Here is a 20,341-nt window from a genome sequence, read left to right on the forward strand (position 1 = left end):
AATGCGTGTACATCAAGTTGGATTTTGTGCATCCAGGTTGTGATCTTGTGTCAAAACTCAATCTAAATCTGCAATGACAGTCCTCCTTCCTCCATCCATCCCATACAGGAAAAAAGTACATAACACAGGCAAAGAAATGAGAACTGCGGTGGAAGGGAAGAGCCCTGCTCTGTCTTCCCCCTGAAATGTGTTTCTTCTTGTCTGGGTGGGTGTCACGAGGTGCCTTGAGCAACCTCCTTCACATCCCAGGCAGTGTTGGCAGGGACGCTTGCCCACAGTGGCAGGCGGGTCTGCAGTGCATGTGTGGTGTGGGACCCCATTTCCAGGGTGAGATGTCTAGCTTGTCTTTCTGATTCAGGCAGTCTCTTGTGATGGTCACGGTTGTCTCATCTGACCTTGTGCCGAATGCCACTCCAATGTCTCCCTCCAGCTGCTTGACACTTTTTCTTATTTACTGTAGTTACAGTGATACCATTCTGTCGTGCCGGGAGTTTTGGATTTGGTTCTCTTTCTGTGCCTCTTCCAAATTGCTGAGCAATTGTGACAGCAAAATGCTTTGATAATTATCCCTTTTTACTGCATGTGAAGGTTCCAAATGTTTTAGGAAATTATGGGGTTTTTTTGATCTTTAAAGTTCTGGTATGTTCCATCCCATTTAACAAAACAAAACAAAACAACATATGTGCAGGGTTGAGATCTGCTAGATTTTAACAGACTCTGATTTCTTCAGTAAAAGCTTGAGTGTAAGCGTGCCGGTTGTTCTTAATTACTAAATTGGCAGTACTATTGGTGCTTTATTTGGTGACTGATACTGTTTGTAAGATCTCAGGTAGTAAACAAGCAGAGATTTTAATAGATTAGGAAGGGGAAGATATCCGGGGGGTGGACACGGGGAGACGAGGGGACAGGATGACAGGACACGGACAGGCAGGGACAACGACACTTTTTTTTTCATTCCCCCCAAAAAGGAAGTTTAAAGAGTACAGATAAAGATGTCCTGATTCAGATTTAAGTTATTAATGCAAACATCCTGTTGGTGAAGATTTGGGAGACTGGTGCTTTCAGGGAAGCAACAGAAATTCCAGAGAAAAATGAACTGTATCCTGGGTCAGCACTAACTGGCTTTGGGATAATATGTGCAAGTAACATGTGGCAAACCAAGGGACCGCTGGGTCCTGGAGCAGTGCTCCTGACCGCACATTTAATATGTTTGAAATTCAGAGCACTCTCTTCTAGCCACTCCGATCTGTCGACCTACCTTTGGGGCTTAAAAACTACACTTGGCAAAGCGCTAATGAGCAACATGCATAAATTAGCAAGGTGAACTGAGTGGCCCATTATTGTCATCTCTTGATTCTCAGTGTTATAGGAGATGCAGTCAGGAGGTATGTGCCAGCTTCACAGAGAGCAGCTAAGACAGATCTGCTTTGCTTCTTTGCAAGGTTTCCTTTGTAATGTGAGTGTGCTTCCAAGTGTGAAAATGAATTATAGTGGTGGTAGTGTAACAAATAAGTACACCAAATAATAACAAGGCCACAGAAGTATTTTCTAGTACTAAACATGTCAAAGGACTATCATGTGGATGAAGGAGGTCTGAAACGCATTTCTAAGGTGTCTGCAAGAAATCCCTCTGGTGTTTCCCTCCCATGTTCCTGTGTGGATGGAAGCGAAGTTCCTTCCCTCCAGCCTGAGACATTTTTAAATCAAAGGAAAAAGTGTGCTAATCTGAAAATGGTGGCTATTTACCCCTGCAAAAAAGCATTAATTTAACTACAATACTATATGACTATGAATTCTCTTTCTTTTGTTGGGCAGCATTGTTTCTTAGTATTTATCTGAATAGTTCTGGTGGGATGAAGCTGAATACAATTTATTTCATAAAGCCTGCAAACATGCAATTTTGCCTGTTGCTAGTGTTTAGGGAAGGGCTGGGTCAAAAATCTGACAGTTGTAAAGCTTGTTCAACTTAGTATGTTTTTATCTTTTTTCTGAACAAATCAATATCTGTTGGAAATAGCATAATAATTTCCCTCAAATTGAAAACTTGACATCCCAAAGGGAGGCATATGCCTGTTAGCCAGTGGGAAAACATTTCTTATCAGGAGAACACATTGTGTTACATTTCAAAAAAACTGAAAAGACAACTTCATTTAAATCTTACCTGATTTAAATCCTAACATGAGAACTTTCCTCTAAATTCACATGCAAAGTGATAGTTCATATAACCAGGCAAGTCCTCAGTCTGATTTTGCCTTAGCAGGGCTGGTGGATGCATAAGGTGAAATCTTGACCATTTATTTTGATGGCAAAAAGTCATCAGGATTTTGTTCTTGCTGTTCTAAAGAATATTGTCATCCAAAAGGCATCTGTAGTTTTTACTGACCAGGAAACGGCCACAGTGAGGACCACGTAGCTCCTCATGAGTCGAGGAGCATGAGAGCAAGCCCACGCAGCTACCTTGACCCAGTGAAGCCCAGAGGAGTGGAGCTGCTTGGCCACCAGCCTAATCAGTGCTCTTGAAAAAGTGTTACGGGGTATTTAACGTGAAGAATAGAGACTTTGTTCTCTGAGTGCAAATGAAACAACTTCTGGTGTGACAAACAGATCTGCGTTTCCTTACATTTCTTAGTACGAAATGTACTTTATGGCCATATGCAGTCTGCCTACAGAAGAAATTTTGCTCTTAATCCAACCTTGCCCTGTCCATGAGCACATGAGATTGCAAACAGTGCTGCCTTGGTGGAAAAGTGTTAAAGAGGGCCAGTTCATGAAAACCACAGTACTCTAGTTTCCTCTTTCTTTTGGGAGAGCGTATGTCTGACTCCACTGAAGACAATGGCAGCTTTGCTGGACTTTTACAAGGCTGGCATCATTCAAGCTGGATATCTGTCTGACTGCTGAAGTGGTGTAATGATAAACAAGGAAAAAAGGAATTGTTGAAATTTGCCTTTTTGCTATGTGTGGGAAGTAGGGAAGTGCTGGGTTGACTAATTAATTACAAGTGGAAAGATTCTACCTACCTGCAGTTACTTAGAGTGCAGACTCGAGTATTCAGTGTGTGGAAATCAGATTGATTTCCGTGATGGAGAGAAGAAAAGGACTGGTTGCCCACATAGTCCAACTGATAGTACTTTGCCAGTAAAAAGACACAGCAACTCTTCCAGCTTGTAGGTGGTAGTCATGGGTTCCTCTCTCTCAGAAATTATATGGCTGAGTGATGTCTACAACTTCCAGGGATGCTTTCTATCCCAGTGTGCGGATGAAGCCACTAGAAGTCTTTCAGATACTAGTAGATAGAATGAAACTGCAAGTATATAAATTTCTGCCTATGTAAATATTTTAGTGACAAAAACTGGCCCTGTGGTTCTCTAGAGAGGCAGTTCCCAGCTGGGGAGGTAGCAGCAAGTCTACCAGAAGAGGGAAGGAAGATTAAGGGTGGGAAGAGAAAATAAATGGCAGTCCCTGGGAAGGGAGGCTGAGGAGCTGGACCTGGTGAAGCCCACAACATTGCTTGGTTTTCAGGCAAGACTATATTATAAATAGGTGTGGAAAACCATAGATGCAAGGAGAGGTAGTGAGGTTTCTTCGTATTGCGGCACTGTATTAGTACTCTGTTCATTAATTTGGACTTTACTGTACTTACTTTGCATTGCAAACACAAAAGAGCAAAAAACATGTAGCAAGGATCTCGTAACCTAAATGAAGAGATACTTCATTGAGATGCATGACTGTAAAGCCAGGTACAAGTTAGCATATTGAATAGAAAAGCTAGCTTCTTGTATAACATAAAAACATCAGGATTCCTCATTGTTGTTAATGAAAATGCTTGGTAACACAATCTGTATGGCCTCTGGGGTGTAGTAACAATTTTGATTAACATACTATTTTCTCATGTTCTTTTATAAAAAATTCCTTTCATTAGGAGAGGGTCCTCTGGAAGGAAAAAAAAAACCACCATAAATCTCAAACTTTATCAACTAGAAAGTAAGTCTAGAAAAAGAAACCCAGTTCCCTGAAGTATGTTCTTGTGCTCAGTAACTTTTTTTGTCCCCAAATGAATTAAATTTAGTCCCTTTTTTGTATCCAGATCAAATAGGTATGATATTTTATCTCTGCAATAGATCAATTATTTGCACTATTTATTCTCAGGCAGGAGCTTGTAGAGGACTGTTGGGCAAAATTTGGCTTTTTGAGGCGACATTCTATTGGGGGTGGCAGGTTATTTTTACATACATATAAGCACCAAAGTGTACACAGCAATGGATTCAACTATTTAGTAGTTACCAACATCTGCTTGATGACACAGTGTGAGAGATGACCACCCATAATTGCATTATACATAGGTATCCAGGGTAATCAAATATTTAACCTACCAATAACAAACCTTCTGAACAGGAAGGAAGGAAAAGATCATTCACATAAGCTTCAGTCCCAGTGGACACAGTGTCCTCATTTAACGTCACTGACCTGGCAAGAGGTTACATGACAATTTTATCAGCTAAGGGTACAGGAGAGAGGATTTTTAATCCGTTCCACATTTGTTAGTGTGACCAACAAGAGGAGGTGGATGCCCGAGTGGGAGTCATAATTGTACAGATGTTGGGGCTGACTGCTGTGCTGCACAGGTGTGTGAAATCAGAATTAGAGATAATGAGAAGGAAGTGAAATCTGGAGAGCAGGGTACAACATACACGGAGTCCTGCACTGGAAAGTGCAGTGTCTGTGCTGTTCCTACAGGTAACCAGAACAAAGGTGAAATACATGAATATGTACATATTCATCTAATTCCCATGCTGGAAATTTTAGCTCAGCCCATGCCTCCAACAGAGTAGTCTTTATTTCCCTTTTTTTAATTTCTTTTGCTGAGAATACCAGTATTACTGTAGCTTGTTTGCATATGTCTTCCCAGAAAAACATGAAGGAAAAGTATGAATCAGAAAGGAACAGAAAAGGTAAAGAGCAGGGCCCTGTGCTCTCAAAGCTGAGCTGGAGGTGCTCAGTTACCCAATTTTCTGCTCTGTTTAGAAAGGGACAAAAAAGAAAGAACAGACTCGGCATTGATGCAGCCTCCATCTGGAAGGAGTGTTAGGACGGCTGGTGCATTGGAGATCCTGTGAATGATCACTGCTGTTCTGCCAGCTCTGAAAGGAGGGAACGAAATAAGATGCTCTTTCTCTGCTAGACCAGTTTCAGCTCCCAGGCCTGAACTAGTGTGCATCAAACACGTTTGGCATACAGGATTTCAGGAACTATTCCTGCTTTCAGAAATACATACAATGCTTTGTCTTCAAATCCAAAGAACAGATCTTTGCTCATGCAGTTTATTCCACCTGCGAGTTCATTCTGAAGATATGTTTTCCTCTCTGCTTGAGATTTCCTTATTTTCATGGATTTCCACTTCAGCTTGGAAGAATGCTGGGCTAAAGCAATGTAACCTAATTTAAAAAAAAAAAAAAAGAAAGAAATTGAGGCTTGCATTAGCTTGTGGTCATTCAGTTATCTTTCATTATAATGTGTAGGTATGTGTGCTTATAAATATGAACATTTATGTAGGAACTATTTATAAAAAGCGAGCATTCATTAGAAACTCCATTTAGAACATGACTGTGGCTGATCACTGGAACATGTTGTCCAGAGAGATGCATTTTTTTGTATCTTCAGACATTTTCAGACTTTAGTAGGACAGAGCCATGAACAATCTGGTCTAGCTCTGAAGTTAACCATGCTGAGCAGAAGGGCCCTCCCCAGCTCAGTTTGTCTATTACTCTTTATTCCATGTTACAAAAAGAGGTATTAAACTGGGCTTCAGCATCCAAAGCAGTCTTTATACTGTGTTCAGCCCTGCTGATGAGCTGGAATTGTCGATGATGCAGCCGTGCATCTTCTGTATGTTGCACGTGTTAGAAAGAAAGTACCTCCTAAAAAGATGTAAACTGGCGTCATTTGTCACGTCAGAAATCTGTGCAAAATTTAAGGCCAAGTGTTTCACCTAATGTGAGTCGATCTGTCCAAACCAAGAGAAAGATGGAGAGCAATGAAGCAGAATTATGTTTAAAATTACTGAAAGTATTTTAACTGAATATATGAAAAATATGAAAATATATGAAACAAATGAAAAATACTGAAAGTATGTCTGTGTGTAAAACATCATACCCTTACTGTCAAATGCTTCTGAAACTTCTACAAGTAGAAATAAGCTTAGGATGTCCTGCCATGTTGAGGGAACTGTGAGATTCATCTTTGTTAAACAGCAGCTCAGTAATTTGGTATGAGTGTCACTGGTCCCATGCTGTTGCCCATGCTTGGCTATGGCTGGATGCAGTTGTGCAGGAATAAGGCTGGCCCAGGTTCTGGTTCTTATAGCAGTAACTGCAAGTGGTGCAAGTTGTCATACAGCTGTGAACTTGTCAAAAACCAGCAATAAATATTTTAATTATGTGGGCAATGTTTACATGTGTTAACATGTCATTCCTTTGCTTTTTTACACAATAACTCTCTAGAGTAAAATTTTCTTGGTTAATGCCCTTATCATGGAATGTTTTGGTGTGGGTTTCTTTTAGTGGCATTTTGGAGTTCATCATAGGCTTGATTTATAGGTTTTCTCTATCAGAAGTGTGCTTCGCAGTCCCAGCCATGCAGTTGTCGGATCTGGGGGACATGCTGGAGCATGTCATACTTTCTGGCCCAGCTTCCTTTCCTTAGAAACCCGGCACAGGGGAACAGTGTGGAAGTGGAGAATGTGGTGTGTACTCTCAGGCCAGTGTGGAGCTGGGATACACCCCAGGACAGCGCTGCCCTAGCAGCTGGACAGTGCTTGCAGATCCCAAAGCACAGATCCAGAGCACAAAACACAGATAAGGAGCATAAGGCAACAGTCTCATTCTCACGTCTCATCTTAACACAGCTGATAACAGAGGTGATGGATAATTTGGTAAGGCATGCCATGGTTGACATTAGTGCTTTTCCTAGTGGACCCCAAAGCTCTTTCCCTCTGCCAGAAGTTTGTTTCATGTATAGTCGTGCTTTTGGTCCCATCACAGCCAGAGAGAAGATGTTGTAATACACTTGCATATGGCAAGGCAGCTCAACAGTTCAAGTAACTTTAGCTTGTCTCAGTGGAAATAAATGGTGCAGTAGAGTAATGTCAAAGATGTGGAGGGTATTCTGTTTGCCAGCCACCCAGGGCAGGGATGTAAGAGCACAGGAATGGCTGTACAGAGCCAGAGCAGAGGATCCTCTTGCCTGGGGCTCTGCCTCCAGCAGCAGCCAGCAGTGGACACTTAGGACAGTGCATAACAGGGCAAACTTAACCATGCTCCTACTCCTGTCTGCTCCCAGTGAGATTTCCCACCATCTCTAGCTCAGGCGCTTTCTGAACCAAATGTATTCAAATAATCTCTTATCTGTGTCTTGTTTACCCATGTGATTTTCCCATTTAATATGTGTACTGTTTGTGTATGCTGCCAAATTCCTCCTTTCTTTTTTGATAAAAAGTATAATTTCCAGTGTAACATCACCTTAAAGTACATTGATTGAAGTAACTACCACTAATGGAAGAGTAGTACATATTTTCCTTTTATGATCCCCTTAAGTACTGCTTGATATGTTTTAATGTCTAACATTCTTAAGGCAGATGTTTGCCTTTCATGAAACATTAATTAGAATCTAAGGATCAAAGAGGAGAAGAAATACATATGTATATATGCATGTGCATCTGTCTGTCTGTGAGCAGGAGACAGTAGAAACTTTGTATTAAAAAAAGCAGTAAGTAAATATTTGAGGGGAAGACTTTATCAGGCGGTTACACTTATTTTTAAGCATATTAAAGCAAAAACACTACTATGGTTTTATATAGGATGATTTGGGCATCTCACTACTAGGTGAAGTTTTATAAATTAATGAAAAATAATCCATACCATATTTCTTCACGGTTTAATATTTAGTGTTTATAAGGATACTTTCACCTGATACTTTCCTGAGTGGGAAGGTAGCATTATACAAGCTATCAGAAAATGAAATTACATTATGTGAAAAACTACTACAAAAGAAAGTAATTGAGAGCTGGAAACTGAGAAATGTGATTCAGTTCCCCTTTTCAAAAACACATGGAGTACCCATATAATTCCTGTTGGCAAAGGCATCGGGAACACAGTCACACATCGTCCCTGCTTCCAACTGTCCTTGACAGGGAGCTGCACTGTGAGTTGCGTGTGGTCACTGCTGTCCCACTTCACCCAAAGGAGGACTGACAGGTGCCGTGGGTTTGCACGAGCACGCTGCTTGATGTGCTGTGGGGGTGCTGTCCCACCACTGGATCCAAAGACCAAGATTTTAAAAAATAATGCAGAAGGCTCAACTTATGCCCATAGTTATTCACATAAGAGCTCTAGCTTCTGTAAATGCTAACTGGCCAAAGCCCATGATCTTTCTGCAGCCCAGGTTATCTTTAAATGCAGAACAAATGTGCTAGAGATCCAAGGATTTTCTTCAACTACTCATTACCATCCGAATGCAGACATGTATATATGCTCCAGTTTTCTGCTATTATTTCATTTGACTGCCCGTTTAGTTACTATGACTTACAGGTTGGCCCAGAAGCCTTGCACGTCTCATAAAGTAAAGATTCACATTGCTAAATTTATACACTATTTGTATATTTGGATATTATGTATTTATATCTTTTTTCCCTTTGAAAGTAGAAAACCTAAATACCCGGATGTCCAAAATTGGCTTGGCGTTGAGATATGAATGTTGCCTGTTGCTTCTGTCCTGTATTGCTAAGGCACATTGTCTGTCACCTCCTAAGTATTTAGCATGGTAATATCTCCCAATTTTTGTTTTCAGCCTATCTACTTATATTTTTATTTTTGTGTATGTCATATATACAAGTATCACAAGAAGAAGTTTTGTTGTGGAGCAAAAGGTGGATTTTCCAGTTGTTCCTTGTGTTGATTGGTTATGTCCGTGTTCTCGATTTCTTCATAAAAATTACAAATTTCTGTAAAAGTTGTGTCATTGGTGTTAGTCACAACTAGTTGCCACTGTAAAGGATGATGACCCTTGGCCCATCCTTTCCCATGTGTCAGCGCAGATACTTGGCAGGCACCACTATTTAGGGAGTTAAACCAGCAAAAGCAAGCAAGCTGCTCAGGTTATTTTTTGCAGAATTGACTTTCTGTCATTGTGGGTCCCTGAACTGGTTTGCTGCTGGACCAGACAACTGCCAGTGCCAGCAAAAATGGAAAGCAACTGGAGCAGGACTATCCTGCTATGCCATCTTGGCCAAGTCACATTCTTCAACAGCCCAGAGCCCGAGAAACACAAGAGGACCACAGCTCATGTTATGCCTACCTTGTGGGACACGCTCTGGCCTGCCAAGCCCCTCATCTGAGCTGAGCAGATGCCACACGGGGTTGAGCCCAGTCTGGTTCTCCTTCTTACGGTAGCCAGAGTGGAGGGGACACAGCTATACGTGCCCAGGTCTCACCCCAACAGGCAGTTGGTGTCTGGTTTTAGCAGTCGTGGACTACTGTTAAGGTGCAGCCATTAAGTCTCTCATTTAACTACAGGGCCAGCTAGGGAGGAAGGTAATACAGTACGAGTGCTGTAAAGGTTGAATGGTTAAGCTGAGGGGAACTTTGGATACAGGTTGGTCTGTACCTGTTGGCCCTGGGTCACTGTATTTTCCATGAGGTCTTTTGCAAGGCAGGCGGCAGATGTAGCCAAAGAGACTGAGCTCATTGCGGAGGGGCAATCACAAGGACAAAAACGCAACGCTGGGGCACTGTTTGTACAGCAAAAAGCAAAGCGTGGCTTGCTGCACGTCACTGGCTTCCTGCTGACCGTGTCAGCCAGCTCTGGCCCAGCTTGCAGGGAGGCCAGCAGCACCAGGAAGTTCATCCTTTGGTGGCCGAAGGTAACACCGCATGTTTGCCACAGGACGAGAGCACGTGAGCAGGCTGTCGGAGCAGCCAGCGTGCAGTGACTTGTCACCACATGATGCATCATTGGTTAGTTGCAGCACTGAACACAGTTCAAGGTTTGAATAAGCATACCATGTTCCCTGGGCAGCTCTGTTCTGCTCAGAAAACAGGGTGGATATATAAAAAACCACTTGGGCCAAGGGCCTTTCACAGTCTCTGTGTAGAACGGAGGCAAAACACCTAGAAGGTTATGGGCAGCATTCATAGAAAGGAAAAACAATCGTGCATTACCAGGGTTGTTAAATCCCTGTCACATGCAATGCCAATCACGTTCAGCAGAACTTGATGGCCATCTACTGGTGAAGCCCCAGTCTTTGTTTTACTTTCCAGACTTTTTTCCATCAGAGAGACAAGCATTTTGCTGTGTGTGCACTGTGGAGATGCATGTTTTCACTTCTAGTTGGAAGTAACGCAGCTGAAGTTTTGTAAATCAGCCTAAATGCTCACATTGGTTTCATTCATTTCATGCTGTGAGCAGTGCTGACTACAGGTGTTGCAGCTGTTCATGGAGGCAACCAGCAGTCTCCCAGGATATGTGTCAGCGTAACAGTTTCTACCCTAATATATTATATATTATATAATAATGTATAATAAATATATTAAAATATTATTTTTATATATAAGTAAAATTACACTGATTTTAGAAATAACAAACTGCAAATAAATAAACATCAAGCTGACAGGTCAGAACCCAGTTTTCTTCTTTGTTAGTTTATCTTTCATCAAAAATCATCCTGCAGTTTCACTGGGATGTTATGTGTGGTGTCAGTCCTGTTGCTAAACCTCACCTTCAGCCTTAAAGACTGCCTGGGATCTTGGCCATTAACAGGAGAACTGGCAGCTCTCAGCTGTTGACATGTTTCCAGGTCTGCACTCTGGGCAGTCTGTGAGGGACACTTACAGTTGAAGAGAGGCTGCTACGATATGGTTTGGGCAGGGAGGGGTGTTGTGTGTGGTTTGGAGGGTTTTTAAAATGTATTTATTTTACGTGATTTAAAAATACTTTGTAAGCAGAAAGAAAAAAAAAATGAGTAAAAAATCATAATACCTGTGAGATCCTTGCCATACCCATTCTCAAAATCTTTGTCCATTGTGAGGCCATCGAACAGTAGTTTCTGGAGCCCTGTACTGACCAGAGCCACCTGGCAGAACCCTGATGGCCTTTAAAAGGTGAAAAACATGATTTTGAGGACTATTTTTTATGCCTATGTGGTCAGTGAGGGTATTTTGTAGAAACTGCTCAAGAAGGAGGAGCATGTCCCGTTACCGCTGCATGACCTAGGGAAAGAACATCAGCAAGTCAACTGAAAGTTGCTGTGAGAGGGACTAACCTCGGAAAGCTCAAAAAAAGGCCTTGTGCTCTTTTTAGGGCTTCCTGTGGTATCTCAATCTAAAAAAAATCACACAGCTTTTGTAAGATTACAGCAAAGCTGGTGGTGTCAGGTAGGATCTGGCTCCTTTTCTGCCAGTGAGTGTCTGCACTGTGGGGTCCCCCTGCACCGTGGAAGTGTGTCAGAGGGAGATCACCTTGGAGGTGTGCTCTCACTTGCCACATGAGCCTCCTCTGCCGGTTAGTTTGTCATTTAGCCTGTGCTGCTGCAAAGGGAAGGTATTGAGGTTACATTGCTGGTTCGAGCTGGTGGTAACTTTTTTACTCAGCACACTGAGGAAGCAATGGCTGTGAAGGTCTCGGGGGCTGGTGTCAATGCATGTCACCTTCTGTGGCCTTACTCGATCATTTTCCTTGGCGTGGAATTAGAAAGAGGGATCAATCCAGCTAAGAAACAGCAGCAGTGATCATGTGCCACCTGTGCAGCACTGCTCTAGGCCACCCTCTCCTGTATAAATATCCAGGAAAGCACAGAGCAGTTCCCAGCAGTGAGGTCACTTTCTTGTACGTGACAGCTTTTTACGAGGTGCTGACTCTTCTCAAGGTTCATTTTGTCTCAGGGCTGGAAATTGCAGCAGCATTATAAGCTTGATCCTCCTCCCATTTAAATGAGCTGTACTACCCGGGATCTGAACACCCTCTTACAAAACAGGCTTTTAAGACAGCTCATAAATCACATGCAGCAAAAATGGTGCACAAATATTTATTTTTAAAGATAAAGATCTTCTGGTCTTGAGCACTGGATTTTGTGCCTTCAGTATGGAGCTTTAAGACTTGATTTGCATGTTTGCTTTTTATTTTAGCTGGTGGGGTGTTTAGAAAACACTGGAATAGCGAGACCATTCTCAGTGAATCATGTAACCCAAGACTTCTGTTTCCCCTGAGATGCAAATGCTTAAATGTAATTCCTAAGCCATTTCTGTGACAGCTAAACATACCTGTATTTCTGTCACACAGTTAAAGTGCTGATGTGTCTTACTCTCTTGAGGACTAGTTCTTGGTAGTTAAGGTTGGTATTATAGCCCTCTGTCTATTTTTCTCTCGTATTTCAGAAATACTGCCCACACCCATTTACACACATTGTATTATAGGCAAAAATAGCTAATCTGGAATATTTGTTTGCCTGAAGGTGAGCTGTGACTATATATCAAGTGTAAAGAAAAAAACAGCTGTCAGAAAGACACTACTCCATTTTTTTAAAAATAGTGCTTTAAATTAAAGTTGTACTGTAAAAATATTTAAACCAGAAGAAAAACGCATCATTTGGACTACGATTAATTCAGGGCTCAAATATTTGTGTGCAGAGAATTGGAACATCAGTGACATCACAGGCTAATGGTGCGAGATGCTTTATGCAAAGTTTTAGCCCATTATAAATAGTCCTCAGCAAATTCTGGGAATGTCTACAACTGAAGTTTATGCCAGAACAGCTATAGCTGTGAGAGCAGTGGCTATTGTAACAGAAGGTTGCAGATTGGTGTTGACAGAGAAGCTTCTCAGCAGGTGCGTCAACATCAGTGCTTCTTACAAATGCCCATCTTCGCTTCCCCAAAGGTTCATGCTTACTTCTTTTCCGTTCATCTTAAAGAGTTTGAAAGAGCTGGCTGATGAGTCTCTCGGTCATTTACCTTGAATGTCAATAAACCCAGGAATGTGGGGGAAGCCCCAGAAACTTGATGAAGGCCAATGTTGTTCCAGTACTTAAAGTAGCTAAACAGGCTAGTGTAACTGTAGATGAACGTGACTGCCGTGCAGTATAACTGTAATGGGGTTGATAAGGTGATGAATTAATAATTACTTATAGCTGGGTAATATAATTAATGGCAGTCAATGAGGGTTTGGCATACCAGTTTGATAGTAGTGTATGACACAAGTTTATCTAACCAATGCAAGTGTGTTGTAGCAGGCTTTCTTCAAGTGTTAGACTCGGCCCACACTGTATTTAGAAACTAAAGTAGCATGACTAAATTATATTTTTAATTGCTTAAAATTGGGGTAACTGGTAGGCCTTAGGGCGTTACTGTAAATGGAGTAGCTTCAATGAGCATTCACATTTCTGTGGGGATTGTTCACCGGCCCTGTGCTAATAAACTTCTTATTTATCTGTGGTCTGAAGGGGAATAGAATTCTTTGACTTGCAGATAATAGACAGAAATGTTAAATAAGAAAATGGAAAAATCACTGCTGCGGGCTGATACGGATCTGTTAGCAACCTGTATGCAAGCAAACAGTAAGTGCTCAGCCAAATGCAGGGATCCATACTCCAGATCTGGGTATTGGAAACACTTCCACATAAAATTTTTCAGGATTTTTATCTATTTAAACTTGTCAAAGAGAAATTATGGAGGCTATATATAAAGTTGTCTAGAAAGCAGGGTTCAGTAAGCCTGCATCTGGATATGTGTAAAATAGAAATAAAGCTCAGATGGTCAGACTACCTGATTATTATCAGGTATTTCATATATACTGATATATATATATATATATATATATATATATCTCAGCAATATTTCAAGGATCGTGGTGTTTTCTCCCGCAGTAAGCACTTCTAAATCATGACTTGAATTATTTCATACTGCAAAATACGTTCTAGTTAAAGCACAGATTGTTTCAAATATGTGCTGTGGATGACACTGTAGAAAATGAAATATTTAATTAATTGTTAAGTTCACTTCTGATGATCTTTTGAGGCCCAGGGTATACACCATACTCTTGCTTCATTTTTTTGCTTCTGTTCTGTTTTTTAGTTCAATTTCACCATTCAGTATTGAGAGCACAAGGCGTCAGAGAAGGTCTGAGTCTCCAGACTCCAGGAAGCGGCGCATCCATCGGTGTGACTTTGAGGGGTGCAACAAAGTATACACAAAAAGTTCCCACCTGAAGGCTCACCGGAGAACGCACACAGGTAAGACTTTGCTGGCACCAGGTACCACAGTTAAGAAAAGCAGGTTCCATTCTGCCTAATTTAGGACCTATTGAGATTGTCATCCTACACTAAGAGCCAAAGGCCTGTACCTAAATAAGAGAGATGTCTGCGAGTGCATCAGCATTGGCATTCTGGCGCAGATCAAGAGCGTGCTTTTGAATTGAATTTCTCTGTCATCCCCAATTCACAGCACAGGAGCAGTGTCAGCACAAACCAGACTTCTTTCAGATAAAACTAAACGGAAAAGTGGGCTCCAGGGACACACCTGCTTTGCTTCAACAACGGGTGGTCATTGCTTGGCACCAACCAGAGCTAGTCTAAAGAAAACCCTCAAGAAGTGCATAGTGTGGACGTGGGTCTTCAGTGCCATTTTTTTCACTCCACAGACCTGCTCTTATTGCTGCTACTTGGTTTTACAGGTGTAGCCTTTGAATGCTAGGTGCCACTAAATGCCTTCAGTTCTATTCAAATCTAAAGTCAAGACCTCAGTATTTCTTTCCAGAGGCTTTCAGAGACACCTACCACGTACTACAGAGGGAAGACAGTTACTTTATGAGAACAGATTGCACTAAGGTCCCTACAACAGAGATGCAGGAGGGGTGCCTAGATGAGCTGGGTCTCATTCAGTGATGATAACACTTAACAATCAGTACCTGGTATCCTTATAAACTTTATGGTCCAGTACTAGTCTACATGACGTGCGTGTAAAGGTAGCTGAAGCAATGATGTGTAATGGCTGTTATTTTGTGGATAAACTCAAGTGCAGCAAGTTGAAGTCATCAAGAGCAATTTAAAAGGGGGTTGCTTGGATGGCTAGAAAGGCAGTGGACAGAATGCTCTGAATTCCAGTGCTGTTCCTTACTCTGCTGCTGATTTGCTTAAATTAAACTTACTGATCTCCCTGCTCTTAACGTACTTCAGCATTCTTGTAACTCCTTGGATAAAAGATGGTGTTTATCCAGCATGTAGCACAATGTTGTTCTTTGCTGAGAATCTGCTGGCACATTCTGTGGTGTGATGTACTCCAAAGAGTATGAGACACTATTTTAAAAAATTAAGTGGTGGCTTCTCCATTTCTAATGAGGCCACGTCTCCATCACTCTTTCCAACGTGTCTTTTGGTTGGTAGGACTTTTGTTGAGAGGAATACTGAACAAGGCTCCCATCTTAATATCCCCTACTAAACCAATTTCTGTAAGGTAAGAGTCCTTCCTTAAGCAGCAGAAATGTTTTGGTAATCTTGGAATTTCATTGCATTTCCCTCCAGGCCAGTTATTCTAGTTTCTTCATATTTTCCTATTAATGCTTGCATCTTCTCCTCTCTCTTGATTTATCATGTCTTGTCTTAATTCTTTTTTTCCTCTTCCCTGTTCTTTCCCATCTTCAGTGTGGTCTTTCACCCCTACCCTTCCAATATATTTTATATAGCCTTACCCTTTCACCTTGTTCTCTGTCATTCTTGTTTTACTTCTCTTATCCCAATCTGACTCTACTCTGTCACTTTCCTTCTCCCCACCCTGATTTCTAATTTGTTTCCTATTCTTGCTGTATCTCTTTGAGCATTATATCTGTAGCAGATGAGAAGGCGGAGAGGCCAGTAGAGGCATGAAAACAGTAGACTGTTTGGTTTGAACCAAAAATACCACTTATGTGCCTGTACCACAGCGGGGGTCAGTCACTCTTTTCTAGCCTGCAAGACTGGTGAGCAGCCCAGGAGTATAAGCAAGGATCACGCAAGGAGCTCAGTTACAAAACTAGATGTGTACAACCTCAGAAATGTCACACGCAATTTAGCCCAGAAAAACAGAAGGTTCTTCTCTGGCGTGACATCTTAGAACACCGTGTATCACATTTGTCATGAGTCTGTAATTCATTAGTGATCTCATGGCAGACCAGCGCTTGCAGGTAACGCACCCAAATCAGGCTTAGATAGTGTGCACCACTGAATCTCAGGCTGTGCACTCAGGGTACTCAAAACTAGGCACTAAAGGCTTGAAATGGTGTTGCTAATTACAGCTTTTGCAGCTGTAACTCTCCAGTAGCATGAAGGGAGTTTCTGTACCTGCTCTAATCATAGGATCCATCTCCCCAGCCTTGGTTCCCTGACAGCTGGGTGTCTAGGCAATGCTATCTGTCTGGGATCTCTGGGTAGTCAAAGAGGGATTGGCACCTCTGGGGCACGTTATTCCCTCTTCAGGTAGACCCAGGGATTGGCTTGCAAAGGTGCTTCTCTTTCACTGCTGAGTACAGAGGAAGCCCCGATACCTACCGGGCTGTTAGCTGGCTGAAACGAATCCCCAGCCCTTTAAAAGGCAACTGCCTGAAATATTTTGCAGTCGTGTTGGATGTTGGTTTACTCTGTCAGGGAGAAAAGAAAAATAACATAAACCCAAAAAACCTTCATTCAGCTGTTAACTGCTTTAGGTTGGCATGTCTTCATGCCTGCTGCAATGTAAGAAGTGTAGTCTAGAGAAGGTGAGTGCTGAATTTAGCCAATAGATCCAGTGAGGAAATCTGTATTGTGCTGTTAAAATTAACTGTGTTTTACAGAACACTTCTCAGGTCTTGGTAAGCAGTTGGTATATTCAGACTTCATATAGCATTGGCCATGAGCATATTCTATGTATTAATCTCATCTTAATTTTTTTATCTTGGCCTTTATTTTTGCTTCAGGCAAAAGAAGTTAATTATTCACATATGACCCACAGTAATTAGTGCAGTTTTGGATAAGTATAAATGAAGTATGACAGCTATGCACGCAAGGGTGAGCAAGTTTCAGTAGGAAACTTTCTGAGAAAAGATCACAGAAACTCGGCATTGCATAATCTGGACTCTTTTTTTTTTTTTTTAAGGCAGGCTGATCTCGCTGACAATTGTTTGTCATCCTAAGCAGGATGTGTTTGAGAACTTTTTTTTTTTCCTCATTTACTCCATGATCTTAAAAGTCCTTTCCAACTTAACATGATTCTATACGCATAGCCATTGAAACATTCACAGTCATTTGGTTACAGGAGGAAAAACAACGCATTACTTTGACAGGATGAGCAACTTTGTTGGTTGGAAGGTATTACTTCTTATACTTCTTTTATTTAAAAATGAAAAAAAAAAACAAACCGTACGGTAACAGTTGCATTTAATTCTACTCGATTAACTGCTAGGTTTTTGAAGTATGCTATTGTCTAGCTCCCCAGTACTTCTCACTCATCTCCTCAAAATGTCTGGTGCTGGTGTGGGCATGGAGTCCACTGGGGGGCGAGCTTGAATTACCGATCATCTCTCCAACTAGAAAAACGGCAAGTGAAACCTGTAATAGAGCATGTAATAAATCACAAGCACGGGTATTAAATTTCTCTTTCTAGTATCAGCTTCTTGTTGTTGTTTTGCCAAATCGTCAAATAAAGCTATCAGGAGGTATCGGGTGTGATGGGGAGCCTTCGGGGCTCACAGGCAATCTTGCAGCTCAGGTTTATCAACTCTTTCTGCAAGGAGAAACTGTGAGAAATTGGCTCACCGGAGTTGTGTTGCGTTAGTTCTGCTTCAGTGAACTTACATAAAATTACTAATGTGTGACTCTACAAAAGACTAATCTTTAAAAATGGGAAAACCAGCAGCCCTGGGTTGCATTCCCAGTCAGTGTATGCCTGCGTTGCACTTGGCATAGGTGGTGGTGTCAGCCACAGGAATAGGGAAATCTGTAAGTGCTGTTCCCAGTGAGGTCTGCACCCATGCAGCCCTAAGTGGGACTTGCCTTCTTCAGTTTGCTGGTTTTACTTCGAAGATGGAGAGCTGAACCACCGTAGTGTTATTTTATGATCTGTAACAGCTATTTCAGGCCTTTTAGACAGTACTAAAGTTGCCATTGACACTTCCAGTGGACAGCTGAGCACTGCAGGCTAGGTAAAGTGGTTCCTTCCACGGTGGTGGGTTTTTTTTCCCCCCATCAAAATTTAATTTAAAAAATATTTATCTCATCGAATTGCCATTTCCTTTTCTACTACTGGTTCATGAAAGATCTACAGACACTGTTCCCTCTGAAGAGAGATGATGACAATCTGATATGTTTTATGTAAATCAGAGAGTCAAATCATGCCTTCTGTTGAGACACTAATATTGGTTATAAAAACTAGACTTTAATAATTGTTCTGTGAAGTTGGTGAAACTGGAAATCACAGATCTGTGAAAAATGTAAAAAGCATTATTTAAATTTCATTATTTTAGGAAAAAACTAACAGACACTTTCATGCTGTGAAATTGAGGACATACATCTTGATCTCCTCTAGTTGACTGAACATTTCTGAAATGTCAATGGAAAGCTGCAAAGCAGTCAAAAACGTTTGCAATTTCCTTGCTGAATTTCACTTGACTTGTCATTATTTTTCAATCATCTGTAACTATAATGAAAATAGGTTCATAAGCTGGATATGGTGAAGGCAGCAGGACAGAGCCTTATGGTCACAACATTTCTCAGATCAAAGACAAGGCAGTAAAGTCTGGTGAAATACTAGATTTCATTATAGCCTCAATCAACATAATAGTTGTGGATAGAGTGTGTGTATGGAAAGAGAGGACAGGGGAGTCTGTTTCAGGGAGAAATTGGAGGGAAAACAAGAAGACACATCCAGGACTCTTTGGGCTTGTTTCCAGAAAGAATGCAAAGGAGACATTAGAAAGTGAAAACACCTTTCGGGTAGATAGCAGTGATCATACGAAAAACACACAATCCCTTTTTTATTCATACTGATTTCAGTTGCCTTGTTAATTCATTAAATAATGAAAAACATGATTATCAAGGGATGTCAGGCCCTGGCTGCCAGCTGAGACCCTGGAGGGCAGTGGCTGCTGGCTGTGCGTGCTGTCCCAGGGCACGCATGCGGTGGTAAGCCTGGTCACAGACAAACTGTCCCACAGGCTGACCACATGACTAAAAGGTACTTCCACTTTTCATCCACAAGCTGCTTCGTCTGCAGTATTCTGTTCTAACCTGAATGAAAGTCCTGTTGGTACCAAAGCTAACTTTTGCATATCATGAGGCAGTTTTCATAGAAATCATCTGACTCCTCTTAAATAGGGAGAGCATGTAAATTTGAGGCATATTATGTAAATTGAAGAGGCAAATTATGCTGTCTGTTAGGGGGCCTGCTAAAGAACACAGAAACTTGAAACATGTGTAATGGGTAGTACCTGTGGAGGGTATTTGAAGCTCTTCCCTTTTTTCTAAGTATGCAGAATACACTGGGTGGTGTGAACATGTCTCAAAGCAGTGCTGGCATGGGAACTGTGACCTGAGAAACCTAACCAGCTACGTTGTCATTTAAAGGGAGTTTTGATTTGTCTTGGATTTCACATCTAAAGTTGCTCGCAGCTAAATCCAGTTCTAGCTCATTGTGTCTACCCTCTTACTATATGGAGAAGGCCAAGGAGTTTGAAACGCTGTGTGAATTACCCTGAAGAAGTCAATAAAGAAGGAAGATGCCCACTTTAGGGTTGTGTTGGACATATTTTTACAACGTGAGACTGCTCCCTGTCTCCCATCTCCATAGGATTTTCTTTTATTATAGGAGTAATCAGCATCGTGTATTTTTGTGCAACCTTCCTTTAGTTGTTAGTTAGAAATTTCTGGAGGAGCGTGGCAGAGTGGCCTTCTAGGGTCAATGGCAGCAAAAGCCTGGGACTTTGCAGTTGGTGTGAAGTAGAAAGGGATTTAGTCTGTGAGTGTAGGGCATCATATAGCCACGGCCGTGGTTTTGCTCCTGCCTTGGAGGGATGGAGGAGGGCAAAAGCTGTAACCAGAGCACCTTCTGTGGGGCTCAGATACTGGGCTGCAACTGCTGCTTTTCATCCAAGAGCCCCAACCAGCACCAGGTCGAAGTCACTCTTCTCAGTGCTGCTGCTGCAGAAGATGTGGGTGCTTCATTAGGCACTTACAGAGGCAGGCTGAATATAGCCCCCAGGCCAGATGAATTTTTTAGTGTTTGGTGCTTTGTCCTTGATCAACGCCTATATCATTCCTGAGAGATGAGAGCAAATACCTTTGCCATAGATG

At 41.7% G+C, this 20,341-nt stretch overlaps 1 protein-coding gene across 8 annotated transcripts in view; it reads left to right on the top strand.

Moving 5' to 3' along the window:
* The window catches only part of KLF12 (KLF transcription factor 12), a 246,896-nt gene that overhangs the window by 210,906 nt on the left and 15,649 nt on the right, over positions 1-20,341 (top strand). For all 8 annotated transcript variants that reach the window (XM_055803101.1, XM_055803102.1, XM_055803103.1 and 5 more), the window contains one exon: positions 14,121-14,278. In XM_055803101.1, coding sequence (XP_055659076.1) covers positions 14,121-14,278 — 158 coding nt within the window. The remainder of the gene's footprint in view (positions 1-14,120; positions 14,279-20,341) is intronic.

This window comes from Falco peregrinus, chromosome 4 (assembly GCF_023634155.1).
Source record: "Falco peregrinus isolate bFalPer1 chromosome 4, bFalPer1.pri, whole genome shotgun sequence".
Classification (NCBI taxonomy): Eukaryota; Metazoa; Chordata; class Aves; order Falconiformes; family Falconidae; genus Falco; species Falco peregrinus.